Source organism: Dermochelys coriacea, chromosome 28 (assembly GCF_009764565.3).
Source record: "Dermochelys coriacea isolate rDerCor1 chromosome 28, rDerCor1.pri.v4, whole genome shotgun sequence".
In the NCBI taxonomy this organism is placed as follows: domain Eukaryota; kingdom Metazoa; phylum Chordata; order Testudines; family Dermochelyidae; genus Dermochelys; species Dermochelys coriacea.
The window spans coordinates 6710559-6732603 of record NC_050095.1 but is presented as its reverse complement, the minus strand read 5'-3'; the positions used below and the strand labels follow the sequence as shown (position 1 = coordinate 6732603).

The 22045-nt window shown below is 45.0% G+C and overlaps 1 protein-coding gene and 1 long non-coding RNA gene across 5 annotated transcripts; one reads left to right on the top strand and one right to left on the bottom strand.

Annotated features, from left to right (window-relative positions):
- Positions 1-791: 791 nt before the first annotated feature.
- On the bottom strand, positions 792-4311 carry LOC122457713. The gene is made up of 2 exons (XR_006277386.1): positions 3778-4311; positions 792-2208 (listed from the first exon to the last, which is right to left on the bottom strand). It is a non-coding gene; the product is annotated as an uncharacterized LOC122457713 (long non-coding RNA).
- Positions 4312-5852: 1541 nt separating this feature from the next.
- On the top strand, positions 5853-10503 carry LOC119849210 (zinc finger protein 3-like). 4 transcript variants are annotated; one of them, XR_006277416.1, is made up of 3 exons: positions 5853-5987; positions 6325-7642; positions 8178-10503. XR_006277416.1 is itself a non-coding variant. In XM_038386032.2 (2 exons), the coding sequence occupies exon 2, from the start codon at positions 6333-6335 to the stop codon at positions 7536-7538; it is 1206 nt and encodes a 401-aa protein (XP_038241960.2). In that variant the 5' UTR covers positions 5853-5987; positions 6325-6332; the 3' UTR covers positions 7539-10503. The 4 variants fall into 4 exon arrangements, 3 of the variants coding, with proteins under 3 accessions (XP_038241960.2, XP_043359806.1, XP_043359807.1); XM_038386032.2 differs by having other exon boundaries at positions 6325-10503; XM_043503871.1 differs by having other exon boundaries at positions 5854-5987; positions 6322-10503.
- The last annotated feature ends 11542 nt before the right edge of the window (positions 10504-22045 follow it).

The following is a 22045-nucleotide window of genomic DNA, read 5'->3' as shown; positions in this document are numbered from 1 at the left end:
GTTCCTACAAAATTCCTGTTTTCCACTCCTTTCCTGCGTTTCACACATATCGCATAATTGCCCTGGGCCACCATGTCGATAGACCATGTTTGAATAGTGATATTCCAATTAAAGGTGGTATTGGCCCATAGCGTGGGCAAACGCGTTTTATTAAAAGGGATAGGCACCCCTACTAACAGGACCTCCTGACCAATATATGTGGGGGTATGGATACATATCCAACACTGTGTTTGATTTACGCTTTTTGTAATAACACAAGTCAAATTTAAGAAACTATTACCCGCCCATCCTTGTACTGAACTTGAGAATAGGGGGAAGAACCCCCAGGCAAACCATACCAATAACGACATCCTCCCCGATACACACAAAAACCAACACTCCCAATAGGAGTCCGATAAACAGGAACACAAAAAGTCCCGGTGGGCTGTGAAGGTCCCAATAGCTGGAAAGCTCAGTCCATGGGTTGGTAGTGGCGTTCATTCATGAAGTGGCTCGTCCGATGGTTTGTCAGGGTCAGGTGGGGGTCCCAGCGCCAACTTATCGTAGCTATGATGGATCCAGGAACCTTTACCTGCAAAGGAGTGGTGGCAGATGGTGGGAGTAATGTTCGTGGCTGTAAGGCATTTTTGGTATTCATCATCCGGAAGACAATTAGGGAGAACAGTGCATTCTGATGGTACTTGCCCACAAGCACAGATTCCAGCCCCTGGAATAAACCCACCTCTTCACTCCACATTCCCAAGAATACATCCCACAACTCCCTCCCTGCCAATGTACAATGCTCCGTCTTCGCCACCAAGACCAATTCTCAATGGCTTTTGTAGTCAGGAATCCTTGGATCTTGGTGGTTTCAGCAGAGCAGGTGTTCCTTTTTTTCTTTTGGAACAGTCGTGGTTTTGCATTATACAGGGGAGAGGTTACTAGCACGTCACCCTGTAGTGCTTTGGTTTCTTTAGCAAATACTGAATGCAGGTTAGCTCTGTCAGTGGACAAGGGAGAGGTTACTAGCACTTCACCTTGTCCTTTCCCCTGCTGTCCAAAAGGAGGAAAGAAAAAACCCAGAAGGAGGGATAGGCTGATCAGTAGTCGAAGTGAAGTCATCTCGAGGTGGAGGGGTCTTTTTGCAGTAAGAAGCATGGGTCCAGGCAGTCAGTCCTTGGTACTTCACAGCAGTGTTGGTAGTTAGTAGGATTTAATAAGGGCCTTTCCAGCATGGGGCCAGAGTAGTCTTTCGTTGATGGACCTTTATGTAGACCCAGTTTTTAACAAATGGCAGGTTTGCTCAGGATCCTTGGAGCAGGACTTCTTTTACCTGTAAATACAGAGACCTAACACATTTCATTAATGTCTGGCAGTGTTTTCCAGATCTCACAGCTACTTGGACGCATTCAAGCCCCCCTCTTTCTTGGCTGTCAGCCACATCCTAGCTGTGAGTAGTGTCCTTAGGCAGACCAGTGTCTTATCTTTGGACCGAGCCTGCCAGCTACAGCGTTGAATTAATTCGTCCTCCATTCTTTTTCTTCTTCCCTTATTGGTTTCTATTAACCTGTAAAGGAAACATTCACTTTCCACTCACACACCTTTGTTCAAAAATGAATACATATACATTGTCCATTATACAGCACTTTAGTCTTATTATTTAATGTATGCCACATACACCCTTCTAGTAAAATGATTTTATTACGGAGCTTTGGAGCAACAAGCCAGGACAAGCACACCCACTTTTGAGGAGTCCACTTGGTACAATCTCTGGTATCCAATAGCTTTCCTCCCTCCCCAGCCCTCTGGCTAGAAATTTGAAGTAGCCAGAAAGATTCCATGTGTAATATGGGGAGTGGGTTAACCTTTCATGTCCTTGCTTCCAAAGACTGTTGGTGTGTGAATTTTAACAACAATTTTTTTCAATTAAAAGACCTGGCCAATGAAATTTATATTTTTTACTTAAGCAAATATATTAAACTTTAGTATATCACATTTTCCTGATATTATCCAAACACTTTGTATTCCAAGTTGAATAAAACAAGTATCTGCATTTTGATTTAACCCTTCTATTTAGTTTTAAATTAAATTGTCCTATGAAAAATTAGACCCAGCAATTCTGGCCACAAGACAAACATAAGATAGAACACAGAACATAATTCCTATTGTGCCAGTAAATTCATGATATGTTGAATTGCTTTTCAGCTGGCATCAGTTTTCTCTGATTTTCTGAAAGACAAAAAGAACATAGATATACCCCTTCTGGGCAGTCAGTCATTGCTTAAAATATTTTTTTTAATATACAAATACCCTTGTTAATTGCAGGCAAAACAAAGGAATTACCCATATTTTCTTGTATTTGTTTCATAGGCAGCCCAGGTTTCAGTGTCTTCTACCTTATCAGTTAGGTAATTTACATTAAAACAAATGCTTTCCGGCTTGCTTTTGGATCCACAGCTTAAAGATTCTTACTTTAAAAAGGGCACAATAAACTTTACCAGACTTCTGATTGCCTTTTACTTTTAACTCCTGCTGTCAAACACACAGCGACCTGAAAAGGAAGACACCACCTATTGTAGCCCCTTGGAGCCTAATAAGATATTAATTAAGTAGCACGGTATAATTGGATTTCTTTGAAAAAGGGCCATTTTTCTTAAAATGGCTGCAAAGAAACCAAAAATTCTTTTTCTTTCTAGTATTTCACAAAGTTTAACTACTTAATTCCCTCCAGCAACTACAGAGTTAACCTCTCACTTTTCTTTTTTAAATCACTTGCTTATTTCCCAAAACGACACCCAATCAACTCATATTTTACCATTCCAAGTATTATTCCGGGATTTACATTTCCCATTCCTGTAATTATTTACTCCTTTTTTTTTTTCCACTATGCCCTCCAAGTTTTTAACTTGTTTTCCAATTTTTCTATTTGTTGCCTGCCCGCTTGGGCCCAATCCTGATTTCCTCTCTGAACTGTCCCTTCCATGAGCACCAGCTTTGTCCCACTATCCATTTAACAAGGAGGGTGGGCTTTTTAACTAGCCCCCAGCCCTTCTGGTTTCCTCTTAAATATTTTTACTTATAAGGACTACCCTAGTCCTTCCCCGTGAGGCTTGACACCCGGACAGAATGCACGGCCAATTGGCGGTTTAACTATTTAATTTCCTTTTATGTCAGACACACTGCTGTTACAGTGTATTCTGAGCACAAATGGTTACATTTTGACAAGTCTCTGAAGGACTGGTACTTGCTTAGCCAGTGCCTTTTTTTCTGCCTGGAAGTCCTGTTTTAAGGCTTATAACTGGTCCTGGGCGTAGGTCAGAAAGCCGAGGGTAAGCCAGAGGAGGGGCAGAAGCAGGCATAGCACAGAGCGGGGCTGGAGACCCGAGATAAATAAGAAAAGGAGGAGGAAAGAGGATGTCCTTTTGCACGCACATAAGTCCAGTTGTCCCATACATACCAATAATCCATCTGGACTGGAGCTTTGTCCTCCAGCCTTTTTCTAAGTGCTGTTAATTTGTCCCCAGCAAAGGATCCATTCGGTGGCCACTTAAACGATGTTTGAGTTGTTAATGCCGGCCACTCTTTTTTACACAAATGTACCATTCTCCTTTTACCTAACCCATGGGTGCCAGAAATGTGTTTCCAATTTTCGAGGATTTCTGCCAAAGGGGTTCCCCTGCCTGTATTCTGTCCAGAGCCCATAATGGAATGGGCTGCCAAGAGAGCATCAAATGTGCCACCTTATCACCTAAGCGACAACCTCCCCCCCTTCCTCGGATTTCTCAAAGGTGAACTCACCTTGTGCCGGCTGGAGCTATCCGAGAGGAGGAGTGCAGCTTCGCTTATTAGGGCGAGCCTAGAGTCCCATCTGGGGTGCCAAAACTGTTGTGAATTATACCTGATAGGTCACGCACAAAAACTGTTACGAATTATACCTAATAGGTCACACACAATTCGAGTCTAGGCTGAGGCACATAAACGAGTCACAACTGATCAATCTTTGCAAAGTTTCTGTTTAGTACGCTCGAGCGTGGTGCCCCTCTGCTAGTCAGAGGGGGACCCTATGCACCATATATATATGAGTGGGTAATACATGCAGCCCTCGTGCCCGAATCCTTCCACGAATCAGTAGGTTCCATTGTCCTCGTGCACAGAGTTCTGCAGCCAATGAGTAAAACCTATTATTGTTGCATTTAGACCTATCTTCACTTGCAATATCATGTTTACACAAAATTTTGTTAGCTCCAGGCCCTTTTCATGACAAGAAAAGGAGTACTTGTGGCACCTAAGAGACTAACAAATTTATTAGAGCATAAGCTTTCGTGAGCTACAGCTCACTTCATCGGATGCAGTGAGCTGTAGCTCACGAAAGCTTATGAAATGCATCCGATGAAGTGAGCTGTAGCTCACGAAAGCTTATGCTCTAATAAATTTGTTAGTCTCTAAGGTGCCACAAGTACTCCTTTTCTTTTTGCGAATACAGACTAACACGGCTGCTACTCTGAAATTTTTCATGACAGGCACTTATCTCGCCAAACAACGAGTCAAGGCCAGGGTAACCTACTACAAAGCCATAGAAATTAGAGTTCTCCTAATTCTTTCACAACACACCACAGGAATATTAAATGTTGTTATATTATAGTCATTATTTCCAAGCAGTCCTGTTATAGTTCCCTCTTGGATCAGATCCTGCGCTCCACTCAGGACTAAATCGAGAACTGCCTCTTCCCTTGTGGGTTCCTGAACCAGCTGCTCCAAGAAGCAGTCAAAGTATCAAGAAATTTTGTCTCTGCATTTTGTCCTGAGGTGACATGTACCCAGTCAATATGGGGATGATTAAAATCCGCCACTGTTATGGAATTCTTTATTTTGATAGCCTCTCTAATCTTCCATAGCATTTCATAGTCACTCTCACTGTCCTGGTCAGGTGGTTGATAATAGATCCTTACAGTTATATTCTTATTAGAGCATGGAATTACTATCCATAGAGATTCTGTGGAACATGTGGATTCATTTAAAATTTTTACTTCATTTGATTCTACATTTTCTTTCACATATAGTTCCACTCTCCCACCCCCATGACCTGTTCCCTCATAAGTAAGGCTATGATTTAGTCACAGAGGTTGCGGAAGTCAGGGAATCCGTGACTTCCAGAGACCGGTCTGACTTCAGCCTGCGGAAGTCAGGAGCTGTGGAGTACCCCCACCTGCCGTGTGGGAACCCCACAGCTCCCAGCCACCACGGGAAGCCCTGAGCTCCTGGGCAGCAGGGAGAACCCCACAGCTCCAGGCTGCAAAAAGAAGCCACAAGTTCCCAGTTGCTGCAGGCAGCGGGGCCCCCGGAGCTGCAGGCGGTGGGGGTACCCTGCGACTCCTGGTCGCTGCAGATGGCGGGGGAACCCAGCAACTCCACACTGTTGCAGGTGGCAGAGGCCCCGCCAGAGCTCCAAGCCACTGCAGGTGGCGGAACTCCCAGCTGCTGCAGGCAGTGTGGGGCCTGCAGCATCCAACCAAAGTGGGTGGGGGAACCTGGAGCTCTGACACCCAATGGGCGATAGGGGCCCTGGAGCTCCCAGCCAGCCCGCAGCTGCCCAGCCATCACAGGCAATGTGGGGACCTGCAGATCCCCATTTTTTCAGGGATATTTTTAGTAAAAGTCACAGACAGGTCATGACGTCCGTGAATTATTCTTTATTTCCTGTGACCTGCCTGTGACTTTTACTAAAAATATCCCTGACAAAATCTTAGCCTTACTCATGCCCATTTGAGCACCTAGGGAGCTGTCCCCAGGATTTAACTGGTTAAAATGGGCTGGGGTTAAAGTAATAGAATCTTCTTTGCGATGAATGTCCCATGAATTCCCCTGATCTCCCTTGTTTTCTTTCCCCTGAACAGGATTTCCAGTTTCCAAACCTGATGTGGTCTCCCAGCTGGAACAAGGGGAAGAGCCATGGGTCCTGGATCTCCAGGGCTCTGAGGAAAGGGGGATCCCAAGAAGTGTCTGCATAGGTGAGGAATCATTAAATCAATTCTAGAACTCTCGGTACCTGAAAGAAACAGCTGGGGCTCCCTAAAGAGACCCTGTGAGCTCTCGGAGTTAAGGATTATCCCCAGGAGGCATTTTATTCTCAGGGCAGCTATCACAAATGGCTTCCTATGGCTTCCGCTTAGTTCTCTCCCTAATGGGAGTTGGAGGCAGAATCGCTTCCTTCCTCTCTCCCCTATGGAGAAGAGTTTTAGAGAATTCAGCTACTAGGGGTTTTTTTTCTGTCTCTCCAGCTCTAATTTTGGTTTGTTTTCCCCTTTTCCATCCCTGTTTCTGAGGTTCCTCTCTTTATCCGAGCAGGTGCTGGGATGGTGAGTGAGAATGAGGAGCAGAATCCTCAGCAGGAAGATGGCGAGCAAATGGAACCACATGGGGGATTATCACAAAAATCCAAAGGAAATGTGTCCAGGCATCGTGTGCAGGGAAGAGTCTGTGAGAGTGAGCACAGGCCAGAGAGGGAGCAGAGAAACCAGCTCAGGGAGAAAGAGGGTAAATCCATTTATTGTCAAGGAATTCACAAGGATCTCAAGCAAATCAAAGCCCAGCAGATAAAACCTACAGAAGAGAGAAAAAACACATGCACTGAGTGTGGGAAAAACTTTACTCTGAACTCCACCCTCATTAGACATCAGAGGATCCACATGGGAAAGAGCCTCTATGAATGCTGTGAGTGTGGGAAACAGTTCAGTGAGAAATCAAACCTTATTAAACATCAGACAAGCCATACAAGAGAGAGATCCTATCAGTGTTATGAGTGCAGGAAAAGCTTCAGTCAGTGCTCATCCCTTATTAGACATCAGAGGATCCACACAGGAGAGAGACCATATGAATGTTGTGAGTGTGGGAAACGCTTCACTGCAAGATCAGATCTTAATAAACATCAGAGGATCCACACAGGAGAGCGCCCCTATAAATGCTGTGAGTGTGGGAAAAAGTTCACCTGGAGCTCAGCGCTTATTAATCATCAGAGAATCCACACAGGAGAGCGACCTTATCAATGCTGTGAGTGTGGGAAAACATTCCTTCAGAGCTCAGGCCTTATTAATCATCAGAGGATCCACACAGAAGAGCACCTGTATGAATGCTGTGAGTGCAGGAAACAGTTCAGTAAGAAATCAAAACTTATTAAACATCAGTCAAGCCACACAAGAGTGACACCCTATGAATGCTGTGAGTGCAGGAAAAGCTTCACTCGGAGTTCATCCCTTATTAGGCATCAGAAGATCCACACAGGAGAGAGACCATATGAATGCTCTGAGTGTGGGAAATGCTTCACTGTCAAATCAGACCTTAGTAAACATCAGAGGATCCACACGGGAGAGCGCCCGTATGAATGCTGTGAGTGTGGGAAACGGTTCACTTGGAGCTCAGTGCTTATTAATCATCAGAAAATCCACACAGGAAAGCGACCCTATGAATGCTGTGAGTGCGGGAAAAGTTTCATCCGAAGATCACACCTTAATAGACATCAGAGTCTTCACAAGGGAGATATACAGCATAAAAACTTTATGTAGGGCAGCGAAAATACATTTTTAAAAGGACATTTGCTAATTCTTACATAGTGACCTTTTAAGGCTGTTTGCACCATTTGCATCACCATGTTCTCTGACTCCCTCAGGTGACTTGCCCACTTTTCCTTTTGCAGGTCACCTTTCTCTGGGATGAATCCCATGGTCCTTACTACTAATTCTTTTCTCTTGTGAGTCGTGGGAATGTCTCTCCCTCCTGCCACGAATATCCATCAGCCCCAGTTGGGGGAAATAGGGGTGACCTCAAGTAGCTACACTGAGCAAAAATCAACCTTGGCTTTGTCTCCTCTAGGATAGCTACCTCAAGCAGGCCAACTCCATGGAAAATCCTAATGTAAATACACAGAGAGCTTTGCCGTGTTGACATAGCCCAGGCACAATGGTTGGGGTTAGTTAGCACCTTCCCCTTTGAGCTGTCCTAATCGACACCAATATTCATACTCTAAACAAGCCCTAAGCATCACATTCATACTGTCACCCTACTAGCAGAGCAATTGTTAGTCACCAAGTTCCCCCTTTGGCAACAGATTCTCATTCTCAGTTGTTGTCATGCTGGTCCAGGTTGTGCTGGACAGCAAGTTGTCCATTCTTTTCACCATTTTTCATATTTAAAGTATATTTCAATATAACAAAGAAGAGGAGCAGGAGTGGGACAAATGTTTCATTTCGGCCTTTGTGACAATGGAAGGAAATGGGTTGAGTCGGATGGATTCCCTGCTTCTCCATTACAGTCACTATGCCTGTTCCCTCCAGCAGCGCTGGTGTCTGTGTGAATCACAATGGAGTTTATCCTCCCTTTATTCTACCCCTCCACCTCCCAAAGGGTCCCTGCAATTGATCCTAAATCCAACTCATTAGGGCTAGAGATGCAAGTGTCACAGACTTGGATGGAGAATTCCAGTGGATCCAAAACACAGAGTGATCATTTCTATCCCTGCTTCCATCTGTTGGCAAAGCCACTTCTGGACATTTTCCTGCTAATCTGGGATTGTTAGCAGATGAGAAGGGTGGCAGTTTTTCCCCATTATGATGTTGCTAATTATTTTTGTAAATAACACAGCTCCATAATAATAAAGTGCTGTTGAATGAAGCAGGTTTGAATGGATCAGAGGAGAAAATGATGGGGGAATCTGATTTCCTGATTATTTTTGAGTAATCAGGTGTAACCTGCTCTGGAATTTCATTTTGTATGAAAGAGAAAGTGACTTATACTGCTCTGTGTTGTGGCTTTTTCTCTCTCTCCTGAAGGCCATTTCATCACATTATTGAATATTAGTTTTGTTCTCCGGGGCATAGCTCGGATTTATCAAGGACTTTGGGACAAATGACTGTTTGCTAAAAGAGTCCCACCTTATTTTAGTTTTGTCTTTCCCCCACTGCTGCATGATGACTTGAAAAAAGCTCAAGTGCAGTTCACTCATCAGGAGAGGATGCTTCAAACCATTGGGCATGCTGCCAAGGAAACAGTAGTGGGTTTAGGGCTCCACTCTGAAATGGTTAACAACAGCACACTGCAAATTGTGCAACTAACTGAAGTAACTGGGTGCATGTGTCCTATGATTTAGGAAATGCTGTCCCTGTCTGTGTTGATTTGGAAAAAACAGAAGTTCATTTCTGGTGAACTTGCCCATGATAGATGCTGCAAATGTGCACTACAATGAACTCAGGGTTGAATGTGATATAGCTGCAGAATATTTTTTTTTAATATACTCTGCTCCTTTGGTGACTTACAGGGATTCTGATGCAGGAGTGTTTCTAGTCCCTAACTTGGACCTGTGCCACCAGTTTAAAGAAACAAATTGGGCATGTTTGGGGAAGCCATTCCTCACTAACACTGCTCACATTTTGGATGGTTTTATAAAGGATTAAATTCCAAAGAAAGTGTAAATGTACCCTGACCATGACCAAGGATTTGGCAAGAACTCAGTTTGATATAGAAGGCACCCAGTAGTTGATTTTCATCCCAGAGAAGGAAGCTGTGGTGAACTACGGTCCAGGTAAAACTGTGTTTTGGTTTTTGGTTGTTTTTTTTTTAAAACACTGCTCCCTAGTTCATTACACTCCCAAAGGATGCCATGGCTCGATTGGAAGGTCCTTCACTATTTGGATCCAAAGTTCCATGAGGCAAAATGAGAAATAGTTGATGCCTTCAGAGGAGATTCCTTCGCCAGCCTGATTGGGCAACAATGACTTTCATGCTGTTGAAATGGTGGTAACTGATGAGAGAATGAATATATCAAGTTCCGATTTCAGACTGCTGGATATACAAATGTTGAGTCCTGATTCTAGGCTTTTGTCTTGTAATTTTGCTCTTGTGTCTTATGCAGTTGTGCCACTTTGCTTCCACCTTCTACTTCTTTGAAAGATTGGAAGGTGTGAATATAGAGCTGAGGTCCTTTTTCTCATGATGCAAACCTTTCCACATAGTGTGAGACCCCTTCCAGTAACACTTATGTCCAAAGCCCCAGAGATAAATGAACTCACAGATGTGGAAAGCTCCTATGCTGGTGTAGATCACATTTACACAGTGCTCACTTGGTGGAAATGAGGATTAAAAGGAAACTAACGTGTATGATAAAATGTTATAATCTTTGAATATGTTCTTGTAACTAGTGAAAATGAAATTACCAGTTAAGTTAATTAGTGGTTAAAGCCTAACTTAGTGAATTATATTGGAACACTGTGACTTACATTGGTTTGCTTTTTGCTAGTAATATACGAAGTGGTGGCTAACCTTAAGAAGTTTATTTGATGTAAAATACCCCCTGTGGACTAAGGCATTCTGAAGTACAACATCACTGCAAGGTCAAGTGGTGGAATGCGTGAGAAAAATACTGTATAGTAGAATATAGAACCAGACTTCAGTTATTTCTATTTCAAATTGAATATGTTTTGACAAGCTGTAAAATAAAATTATGTAACGAGACAAATTGTGAAACCTTTTACCAAATTAGACTGTATGGGTCACTAAGTTCCCCTCTTCTCTGCAAAGCAAAGATGTATAATGTCTGTCATGAGATGTCCCTGGTTCTTTTTATGAATGGCAATGGATGCATGATGCAATAGATTGTTTTTCTGTTGGGTTTTTTTTGGGGGGGAGGTCACCTGTTATTTTTATAGAAGCTGAGACCCCTTTTCCTGTTTAGAGGAAGCTAGCTATTATGGCTCAGCCTTTTAACCCTCAAGTCAGGCTATGGAAACCTCCTCCAAACTGTCCTTCGTATTTTCATTTTTGAGATCTTTGGGGTCTAAACTGATTCCTTCTGGGAAAGGAAGTCTTATCAACAACAGGCTGTGCCAGCCTTGGCCTGTCTACTCCTGCCTGAGAAAGCTTGCGAATGTGGAGTACTGAGCTTGTGACCCCATCACCAGATCCTTGACTGCAGCTCTAACTCCTACTCTATGTGAGTCAGTGTGTTCATGTGTGTATGAAACCTGTCACATCTATGTAGGGAAGGAGCTACAAATAGATTCATAGATACTAAGGTCAGAAGGGATCATTCTGATCATCTGATCAAGAAGCTTACAAGAAGTGGAAGGTTGGACATATGACCAGGGAAGAGTATAAAAATATTGCTCGGGCATGTAGGAAAGATATCAGGAGGGCCAAATCGCACCTGGAGCTGCAGCTAGCAAGAGATGTCAAGAGTAACAAGAAGGGTTTCTTCAGGTATGTTGGCAACAAGAAGAAAGCCAAGGAAAGTGTGGGCCCCTTACTGAATGAGGGAGGCAAGCTAGTGACAGAGGATGTGGAAAAAGCTAATGTACTCAATGCTTTTTTTTGCCTCTGTTTTCACTAACAAGGTCAGCTCCCAGACTGCTGTGCTGGGCAACACAAAATGGGGAAGAGATGGCCAGCCCTCTGTAGAGATAGAGGTGGTTAGGGACTATTTAGAAAAGCTGGACGTGCACAAGTCCATGGGGCCGGACAAATTGCATCCGAGAGTGCTGAAGGAATTGGCGGCTGTGATTGCAGAGCCCTTGGCCATTATCTTTGAAAACTCGTGGCGAACGGGGGAAGTCCCGGATGACTGGAAAAAGGCTAATGTAGTGCCCATCTTTAAAAAAGGGAAGAAGGAGGATCCTGGGAACTACAGGCCGGTCAGCCTCACCTCAGTCCCTGGAAAAATCATGGAGCAGGTCCTCAAAGAATCAATCCTGAAGCACTTAGAGGAGAGGAAAGTGATCAGGAACAGTCAGCATGGATTCACCAAGGGAAGGTCATGCCTGACTAATCTAATCGCCTTTTATGATGAGATTACTGGTTCTGTGGATGAAGGGAAAGCAGTGGATGTATTGTTTCTTGACTTTAGCAAAGCTTTTGACACGGTCTCCCACAGCATTCTTGTCAGCAAGTTAAGGAAGTATGGGCTGGATGAATGCACTATAAGGTGGGTAGAAAGCTGGCTAGATAGTCGGGCTCAACGGGTAGTGATCAATGGCTCCATGTCTAGTTGGCAGCCGGTGTCAAGTGGAGTGCCCCAGGGGTCGGTCCTGGGGCCCGTTTTGTTCAATATCTTCATAAATGATCTGGAGGATGGTGTGGATTGCACTCTCAGCAAATTTGCGGATGATACTAAACTGGGAGGAGTGGTAGATACGCTGGAGGGGAGGGATAGGATACAGAAGGACCTAGACAAATTGGAGGATTGGGCCAAAAGAAATCTAATGAGGTTCAATAAGGATAAGTGCAGGGTCCTGCACTTAGGATGGAAGAATCCAATGCACCGCTACAGACTAGGGACCGAATGGCTCGGCAGCAGTTCTGCGGAAAAGGACCTAGGGGTGACAGTGGACGAGAAGCTGGATATGAGTCAGCAGTGTGCCCTTGTTGCCAAGAAGGCCAATGGCATTTTGGGATGTATAAGTAGGGGCATAGCGAGCAGATCGAGGGACGTGATCGTTCCCCTCTATTCGACACTGGTGAGGCCTCATCTGGAGTACTGTGTCCAGTTTTGGGCCCCACACTACAGGAAGGATGTGGATAAATTGGAAAGAGTACAACGAAGGGCAACAAAAATGATTAGGGGTCTAGAGCACATGACTTATGAGGAGAGGCTGAGGGAGCTGGGATTGTTTAGTCTGCAGAAGAGAAGAATGAGGGGGGATTTGATAGCTGCTTTCAACTACCTGAAAGGGGGTTTCAAAGAGGATGGCTCTAGACTGTTCTCAATGGTAGCAGATGACAGAACGAGGAGTAATGGTCTCAAGTTGCAATGGGGGAGGTTTAGATTGGATATTAGGAAAAACTTTTTCACTAAGAGGGTGGTGAAACACTGGAATGCGTTACCTAGGGAGGTGGTAGAATCTCCTTCCTTAGAGGTTTTTAAGGTCAGGCTTGACAAAGCCCTGGCTGGGATGATTTAACTGGGACTTGGTCCTGCTTTGAGCAGGGGGTTGGACTAGATGACCTTCTGGGGTCCCTTCCAACCCTGATATTCTATGATTCTATGATCTAGTCCGACCTCCTGCACAGCGCAGGCCACAGAATCTCACCCGCCCACTCCTACGAAAAACCTTACCTATGTCTGAGCTATTGAAGTCCTCAAATCGTGGTTTAAAGACTTCAAGGAGCAGAGAAGCCTCCCTCAAGTGACCGTGCCCCATGCTACAGAGGAAGGCGAAAAACCTCCAGGGCCTCTCCAATCTGCCCTGGAGGAAAATTCCTTCCTGACCCCAAATATGGCTATCAGCTAAACCCTGAGCATATGGGCAAGATTCACCAGCCAGATACTACAGAAAATTCTTTCCTGGGTAACTCAGATCCCATCCATCTAATATCCCATCTCAGGGGATTGGTCCTATTTACCCTGAATATTTAAAGATCAATTACTTCCAAAAATCACATTATCCCATCATACCATCTCCTCCATAAACTTATCGAGTAGAATCTTAAAGCCAGATAGATCTTTTGTCCCCACTGCTTCCCTTGGAAGGCTATTCCAAAACTTCACTCCTCTGATGGTTAGAAACCTTCGTCTAATTTCAAGTCTAAACTTCCTGGTGGCCAGTTTATACCCATTTGTTCTTGTGTCCACATTGGTGCTGAGCTGAAATAATTCCTCTCCCTCTCCTGTATTTATCCCTCTGATATATTTATAGAGAGCAATCATATCTCCCCTCAACCTTCTTTTAGTTAGGCTAAACAAGCCAAGCTCCTTAAGTCTCCTTTCATAAGACAAGTTTTCCATTCCTCGGATCATCCTAGTAGCCCTTCTCTGTACCTGCTCCAGTTTGAATTCATCCTTTTTAAACATGGAAGACCAGAACTGCACACAGTATTCTAGGTGAGGTCTCACCAGTGCCTTGTATAATGGTACTAAAACCTCCTTATCCCTAATGGAAATGCCTCTCCTGATGCATCCCAAAACCGCATTAGCTTTTTTCACAGCCATATCACATTGGCAGCTCATAGTCATCCTATGATCAACCAATACTCCAAGGTCCTTCTCCTCTTCCGTTACTTCTAATTGATGCGTCCCCAACTTATAACTAAAATTCTTGTTATTAATTCCTAAATGCATTACCTTACACTTCTCACTATTAAATTTCATCCTATTACTCTAGTTTACAAGGTCATCCAGATCCTCCTGTATAATATCCCGATCCTTCTCTGAATTGGCAATAACTCCCAGCTTTGTATCATCTGCAAACTTTATTAGAACACTCCCACTTTTTGTGCCAAGGTCAGTAATAAAAAGATTAAATAAGATTGGTCCCAAAACCGATCCCTGAGGAACTCCGCTGGTAACCTCCCTCCAACCTGACAGTTTGCCTTTCAGTAGGACCCGTTGCAGTCTCCCCTTTAACCAATTCCTTATCCACCTTTTGATGTTCATATTGATCCCCATCTTCTCCAAGTTAACTAATAATTCCCCATGTGGCATGGTATCAAATGCCTTACTGAAATCTAGGTAAATTAGATCCACTGCATTTCCTTTATCTAAAAAATCTGTTACTTTTTCAAAAAAGGAGATTAGGTTGGTTTGGTACGATCTACCTTTTGTAAAACCATGTTGTATTTTGTCCCATTTACCATTGACTTCAATGTCCTTAACTAATTTCTCCTTCAAAATTTTTTCCAGGACCTTGCATACTACAGATGTCAAACTAACTGGCCTGTAGTTACCCGGATCACTTTTTTTTCCTTTCTTAAAAATAGGAACTATATTAGCAATTCTCCAATCATTCAGTACTGAGTTTACATATTCATTAAAAATTCTTGCTAATGGGCTTGCAATTTCAGGTGCCAATTCCTTTAATATTCTTGGATGACGATTATCTGAGCCCCCCCAATTTAGTCCCATTAAGCTGTTTGAGTTTCGCTTCTACCTCAGATATGGTAATATCTACCTCCATATCCTCATTCTCATTTGTCATGCTACCATTATCCCTAAGATCCTCTTTAGCCTTATTAAAGACTGACGCAAAGTATTTGTTTAGATATTGGGCCATGCCTAGATTATCTTTAACCTCCACTCCATCCTCAGTGTTTAGCAGCCCCACTTCTTCTTTCTTAGTTTTCTTCTTATTTATATGGCTATAGAACCTTTTACTATTGGTTTTAATTCCCTTTGCAAGGTCCAACTCCACTCGACTTTTAGCCTGTCTCACTTTATCCCTACATGTTCTGACCTCAATAAGGTAGCTTTCCTTGCTGATCCCTCCCATCTTCCACTCCCTGTATGCTTTCTGCTTCTTCTTAATCACCTCTCTAAGATGCTTGCTCATCCAGCTTGGTCTACAACTCTTTCCTATGAATTTTTTCCCCTTTCTTGGGATACAGGTTTCCGATAGCTTCTGCAGCTTTGATTTAAAGTGATCCCAGGCCTCCTCTACCTTTAGATCCATAAGTTCTTCAGTCCAATCCACTTCCCTAATTTCCTTAATTTTTGAAAGTCAGCCCTTTTGAAATCAAAAACTCTAATTGTAGATTTATTTTTGTTAATCCTTCCGTTCAGTTTGAACTGAATTAGCTCATGATCACTTGAGCCAAGATTGTCCCCTACAACCATTTCTTCTATGAGGTCCTTGCTACTCACCAAAATTAAATCTAAAATGGCATCCCCTCTAGTCGGTTCAGCAACTACTTGATGAAAGAATCCATCAGCTATCGCATCTAGGAAAATCTGAGCCCTATTATTATTACTAGCACTGGTCCTTCAGTCTATATCTGGGAAGTTAAAGTCTCCCATGATCACGCAGTTTCCATTAGTGTTTACTTCATTAAAAACATGAAAAAGGGCTCTATCCATATCCAAATTAGATCCCGGAGGTCTATAGCACACCCCAAGCACTAACGTAGGAGAGGCTATACTAGTTATCTTCCCCAATGTAATTTTTGCCCAGACGGACTCTGTCTTATCCATTGCCTCGCTTCTTATTTCTTTACATTCTACCTCATCATTGATATACAATGCTACTCCACCACCTTTACCTTTGTTTCTGTCTTTCCTAAACAGCACATACCCTTCAATACCTGTAGTCCAGTCATGACTACTATTCCACCATGTTTCTGTTATCCCTATAATATCTGGTTTCACTTCCTGCACCAGTAGCTCTAGTTCCTCCATTTTTTTACCTAGGCTCCTCGCATTGGTGTACAAACATCTTAATTTTTGCTGTTTGGCCTCGCTCACATTTTGTACCCTATTAGGCACAGTCATTCTTCAGCCAGCATAACCTATTAGACTAGTATCCACACTGCCCTCGCTCCTTATATACATTCTTCTACCCATGGCTGTATCCTTTGTTACTTCGTCTTCTTCCCTCTCAATGCTAAAATCTGGCGTGGAGATTACCTGGACATCTCCCAACCATCTTCCCCCAAATTCCTAGTTTAAAGCTCTCTTTATCAGTTGTGCCAGCCTTGATCCTAGAAGTCTATTTCCTTCCCTACTCAGATGAAGTCCATCCCGAGAGAACTGTCCTCTGTCCGTGAATGCCTCCCAGTGGCCATACATCCCAAAGCCCTCCTTATAACACCACTGCCTAAGCCATCTGTTGACAGTCATAATCTTGTCACACCTTTGTTGCCCTTCTCTAGGAACAGGAAGGATCCCACTAAAGATCATCTGAGCCTCAATTTCCTTAAGCGTCTTCCCCAGCCTAGCATAGTCTCCCTTAATACTTTCCAGCAAGAATCTAGCTGTATCATTTGTTCCCACATGAAGGATAATTAGGGGATTCTTTCCCGCTCCCTTTAGGATCCTTTTCAACCTCAGGTCTACATCCCGTATCTTAGCACCCGGAAGACAGCACAGCCTTCTATTCTCAGGATCAGCTCTAGTTACAGGCCTGTCTATTCTTCTCAATAAAGAGTCCCCTATCACATAGACCTGCCTTTTCCTGGTACCAGTGCTGTTCTCCAGTCTCTCCCATGTTTCCTCTGGCTGCAAGTTCTTTCCATTCCTATTTTCCCTTATAATCCTCTTCAACCCATCCTGTATCCTCCTGGAGCTCATATTTGGTGTAGTCTCCCTTGACTCTTCTGCTTTTCCTATAGGACTAGCCTCTCTTCTCTTCTTCCTTACCCTTCCACCTTAACAAGTACCTGCTGGGCTCCTTCTTCATTTTCCAACTCTGCAAACCTGTTCCTAAGCTCTATTTCTCCTTCACTAGCCCGTCTTTTCCTCTGCCTGGTTCTTTTAGTCACATGCTTCCACTGACCACTTTCCTCACCCAGTCTCCCCTCAAAATTCCCCAGCCCTGCTTCCATCTGTAAGTCTGAGCTTTTCCCTTCAGATACCTCATATCTTTGCTCCATCATCTGCTCAAACCCCTTCCTAAACTCAATGAGATTTTCCACCTGCATCTCCAAACCTCGGATCTTTTCCTCCATCAGCTCTATCAGACGGCATTTCATGCAGAAAAAACTCTTACCAGGTCCCCCCTCCAGGATCATGTACATACCACAGCTTCCACATCCAGTCATCCTCAATGTGTCTTCCACTACAGGAGTCACTCCCACAGTTGCCTCCGTATCTGTCATCGCCTTCCCACCTAAGTCCTGTTAATCTGGGAAACACAAGCCACACCAAAAAGACCACCCCACCCCAGCAAAAGCAAACCCCAAACAAGCACCACAATACAAACTTCTCTTTCAAACTCCCACTCAAACTCCCCTGTTTATAGATCTGTTTGCTAGCTCCTGTGCCGCTGCAGCTGTCTGAATAATAATTCCCTAATCTAAATAAGCCTAAAATGCACCCTACAAAATGATTGAATATGTGCTCCTTGTTCTAAGAACCTAAGCTGTAGGATATATACTGTTAAATACCTTAGTATTAAGGTCTGTGTATTAATTTTTTTAGCTGTGGAAGCTGCTGGGAGAAGGTTAGCCGTTTACTGGTGAAATCTAAGGCAGAAGCCCTGAAGTTGTGGCTTTAACAATAAACTGGTGTTAGTATCGAAATATTGAACTGGCTCAGTGTTGATCATACTGCCTGAGTGAAGTTCTCTAATTGGGATAAATAACTAAATTGACACTTGCCTCCTTGTGTTCCTGTTTTAGGATTTATAAGGGTTGATTTTCTGTTGTATTATTCTGATGATTTGGCTAAACAGATGACTTAATTCCAAAGCAGTATCCTTGTTAACTGATGAATTTCCTGATTTGATTGAAAGTGATCACTGTATTGTATGCCCCAGAGCTAGCTGAATGGCGTTAATAATACTTTAGGTTTAGGAGGTGTGTTCTCCATTTTATTTGTTTGTTCATTTTAATGAAATGTGTAAAAGGGATATTGAGTCATGTTTTTAAGTAAGCTACGTGGGTCAGAACCATAGAGAATGTGGGTGGAGATCAACCAGTCCAAACTGGAGCCTTATCAGCTCCCTCTATATTAACCCATTGGGTCTCATATGGGAACAGCTGGGGGGCACCCATTTAATCTCTCATTGCAACCTGGGGGGCTCAGTGCATTGTAAGGCAAAATGACCTCCCCTTCACAGGCTTTCAGGAGTAGTGGGGGTATGCATAGGCCAGGGGCCATGTGTCTGCCTGATGGGGGGATTGGTGGAAGGAGGGGTATAGGGCATGGGTGGTGGTGGATTTCTTTGCTGTCACTGTCATTGCCATTGCCAGGCCTAGGTGCCATGCCCATCTGGTTTGCCCTGGGGTTGTCATGTCAGGCCCAGCTGAAATTGAGGGTCTCATTCAAAGGGTTCTAAATGGAGGTGACAGGGCTTGAGCGAGCCAGAAATTTGTGTGTATGCGGGGGCATCCTCTGGTTCGCTCAGCCTCTGTCCCTAGCAGCCAGACTTGGGCAGGGAGTGGTGGCAGCCAATGCCTCCCAAGGGGGACTCTCTCCCAAGCAGCTGCTGCACTGCACAAAGGCAGCCATCAGGAGCAGCCACCCTCAGCTGGTGTGAGAAGTGGCTCCGTCTTGCCCCCTGCTGGAATGTTCCTCCCAGAGGTGACATGGGGCACTCCTTTCCCCTCCCTTTACATTATGCCCCTCCTGTATTAGCAAGTATGAATAATTTTTACTGGGAAGGGTAGCTTGTCCTGGTCATGGTATATATATGTATGCCCTGTCCCTTGTTGGACAGGATCTCCAGCTCCGGGAGTGGGGGAGGGTGCTGATACTACAGTTACAGCCTACCAGACTGTATTGAGTCTAGCCATGATGAGATTCGTGGGTCAGGGTCAAAGCAGCAGCCCTCAGGCACAGGGCAGCATGGCCTAGTGGCCAAAGTCCATATAGCAGCCCCCAGATACAGGGCAGTGCGGCTTCGAGGCCAGAGTCCATATAGCAGCCCTCATATACAGGGCAGTGGCCTAGTAGCCAACACCAGAGTGGGTGTGACAGCCCAGGTGAGGGGGGCCTGGGCCCACTTGACTCCACCAGGCCCTAACCCAGGGCCTTAACAGTGATGGAGTGGTCCAGCACTCGGTCAGCAGGGAATCACGCTGACCTCACATGAGTGGGAGATACCGAATTTCCTGAAGCTGCTATGAGGCATTGAGGTCTCCAGGCTCCTCAGTGCAGGTAACTCCCTGGGAACCTGATGGCAACAGATCTCAGGCCTGATCTCTGGCTGGCAAGCGCTGAGATGGCTCCTCAGCTGGCACCTCCCCCAAAAGATCCTTCCTCTCTGGCAGTCAACCCAGACTGAACTGGGCTGCTCCCTTTTATACTAGAATAGCACTTGGAGCATGCCTAGTATGGTCTGAGGGTGGGAACTTTTCCACCTATAGTGTGGGGTTAACCCCTTCTGGCCCAGGGTGTGGTATGTATGTCCCATCACACAAGACCCCAAAAGGCAGTCCGCCTCCCTCGCCTCCCCTCCCAACCTAGAGAAGAAGTCTGCATTGGCGTGGGCCTTACCCGGTCGATGACATACGCAGAAGTCATATGGCTGGAGGGAAAGATATCACTGCATTAGCCAGGGATTTGTCTCCTTCATGCTGTGTAACCATCTGAGGGGTGCATGGGGAGTAATGAATGTGAAGGTGCTGTGAAGTAAATAATAATGTAGGGCATCAACAGCCCACTTCACGGCCAAAGCCTCTTTCTCAATCATTGAATGATGGGTTTCTATGGGAAATAAGTTATGGTTCAGGTACAAAATGGGATGTTCTTCCCCGTCTACTTCCTGAGACAGGATGGCCCACAGTCCCATTTCTGAGGCATCATTTGGAGCTGGATGTATGAGGACTGGCTCCCATGCTAGCTGTTTCTTTAGAATCTGAAAGGCTCTTCACATTGGTCAGTCCATTGCACTTGCTGGGGCTGGGAGCTCTTAGTCGGGGGCGGGGCGGTGGAGAGGGGCAATTGTCATGAAGCTGGGCACAAAGTGTCAACAGTAGCCAGCCAATCCCAAGAATTGGCGTACCTGTTTCTTTGGCATTAGTGTTTCAGATAGGGCCTGAACCTTGTTGACAAGCAGTCATAGCTTACCACCTCCCACTATGTACCCACATAAGTCACTTCTTCCTGTCCGAGATGGCATTTCATGGGATTGGCAGTGAGACTGGCATCCTTGAGGGCTTGGAATATACTGGCGAGGTGCTGGAGATGGTATTCCCAGTTGCCACTGTAGACCACAATGTTGCTACCATGTACCAGTCATGAGGTTGTAACACTTTATTCATCAGCCACTGGAAAGCAGCGGCTGCCCCATGTAGCCTGAATGGCATTATGATGAACTGGAAGAGGCCATATGGTGCTGGAAGGGGCCATATGGTGCTGGAAGGGCAGTATTCGCCCAGGAGTTTGGCATCAGGGGTATCTGCCAATACCCTTTTGTTAGCCAGGGTGACAGGTATTTCGCTCTCCCTACCTGCTTTAGGAGTTCTTCGATGTGTGGCATCAGGTATCCACTGCACCAGAAGATGGCACTGACCTTTTGGAAACCAATTCAAAATCAGATGTTCCTATCTGGTTTGGGGACCAAGATGAGTGGGCTCCACCTGTGACTTCATATTCTTCAACCACTCCCAACTCGAGCATCTCCTCCAGTTCCTAGCAGACAGTGGTCCACATTTTCCGGGGAAGAGGCTGATGGTCATCCTTCACTCTCTGTCCCGGGGGTATCGCGATGTGGCGGCTTATGATGATCCATCCGGGGCGACCCAACAAGACGTCCAGGAAGTCCTGCAGGAGCTGCTGTAACTGCTCTCTTTGCTCTAGTCTTGCTCTTTTCTAGTGGCCCAACAAAATTCATTCTGACATATTCAAAGGGTATGATCACCACAGGGATATAAGGGGGCGGGGGCTCTGGGTACCCCCTTTGGTCTGGCACACTGGCATTTGGGGCAGGAGGCACAATAGTCCTTTACCTCTTAGTTTATGCAAGGCCAGAAGAAGTGGCGGGCTATCATCTGGAGGGTCTTCTCTCTGCCTAGCTGTCCTGCCCAAGGTATCTCATGGGCCAAATGTAGGAGGCTCTGGCATAATCTCTGGGACACCAAGAACTGTTGGCTAGCTTCCTGTGTTTGGGGGTCCTGCACCACTCGATAGAGGCAGTCTCCCTGGACCTCAAACTGTGGCCCCTAGGAAGGTCATGGCGGGGTGTCCCCTCCTTGGTCTAAGACCACCACCTGTTCCCAGGCTTAGCTCAAGGTCAGGTCTTCTCTCTATTTTTGGATGAAGTCCCTGTCACACTCCAACTCAGTCCAGGCGTCTTCCACAGGGAAGTCCATGCCAGGGCGTGTATCCACAGATGGTCCCAAGGAGTTAGTTGGCCCTTCACCTGCAGAGAAGGGAGGAACTCAGCTGGGGGGAACTCAGCTGGGGGAGCTCAGGGCCATTGGGGGGGCGTGGGCATACAGGATGGAGCCAGAGGTTAGCCTTCCCAAAGGAGGGCTCCACCTGCCACCCATGACCCCCAGCACGTGTACCTCTATGGTATCATATTGCCTCTATATAAATCCATGGTAGGCCCACATGTTGAATACTGCTTGCAGATGTGGTCGCCCCATCACAAAAAAAGATATATTGGAATTGGAAAAGGTTCAGAAAAGGGCAACAAAAATATTAGGGGTA

What these genes read in the sequence shown, in the direction of transcription:
- LOC119849210 (XM_038386032.2), top strand. Translation starts at nt 6,333, where the DNA reads ATGGTGAGTGAGAATGAGGAGCAGAATCCTCAGCAGGAAGATGGCGAG.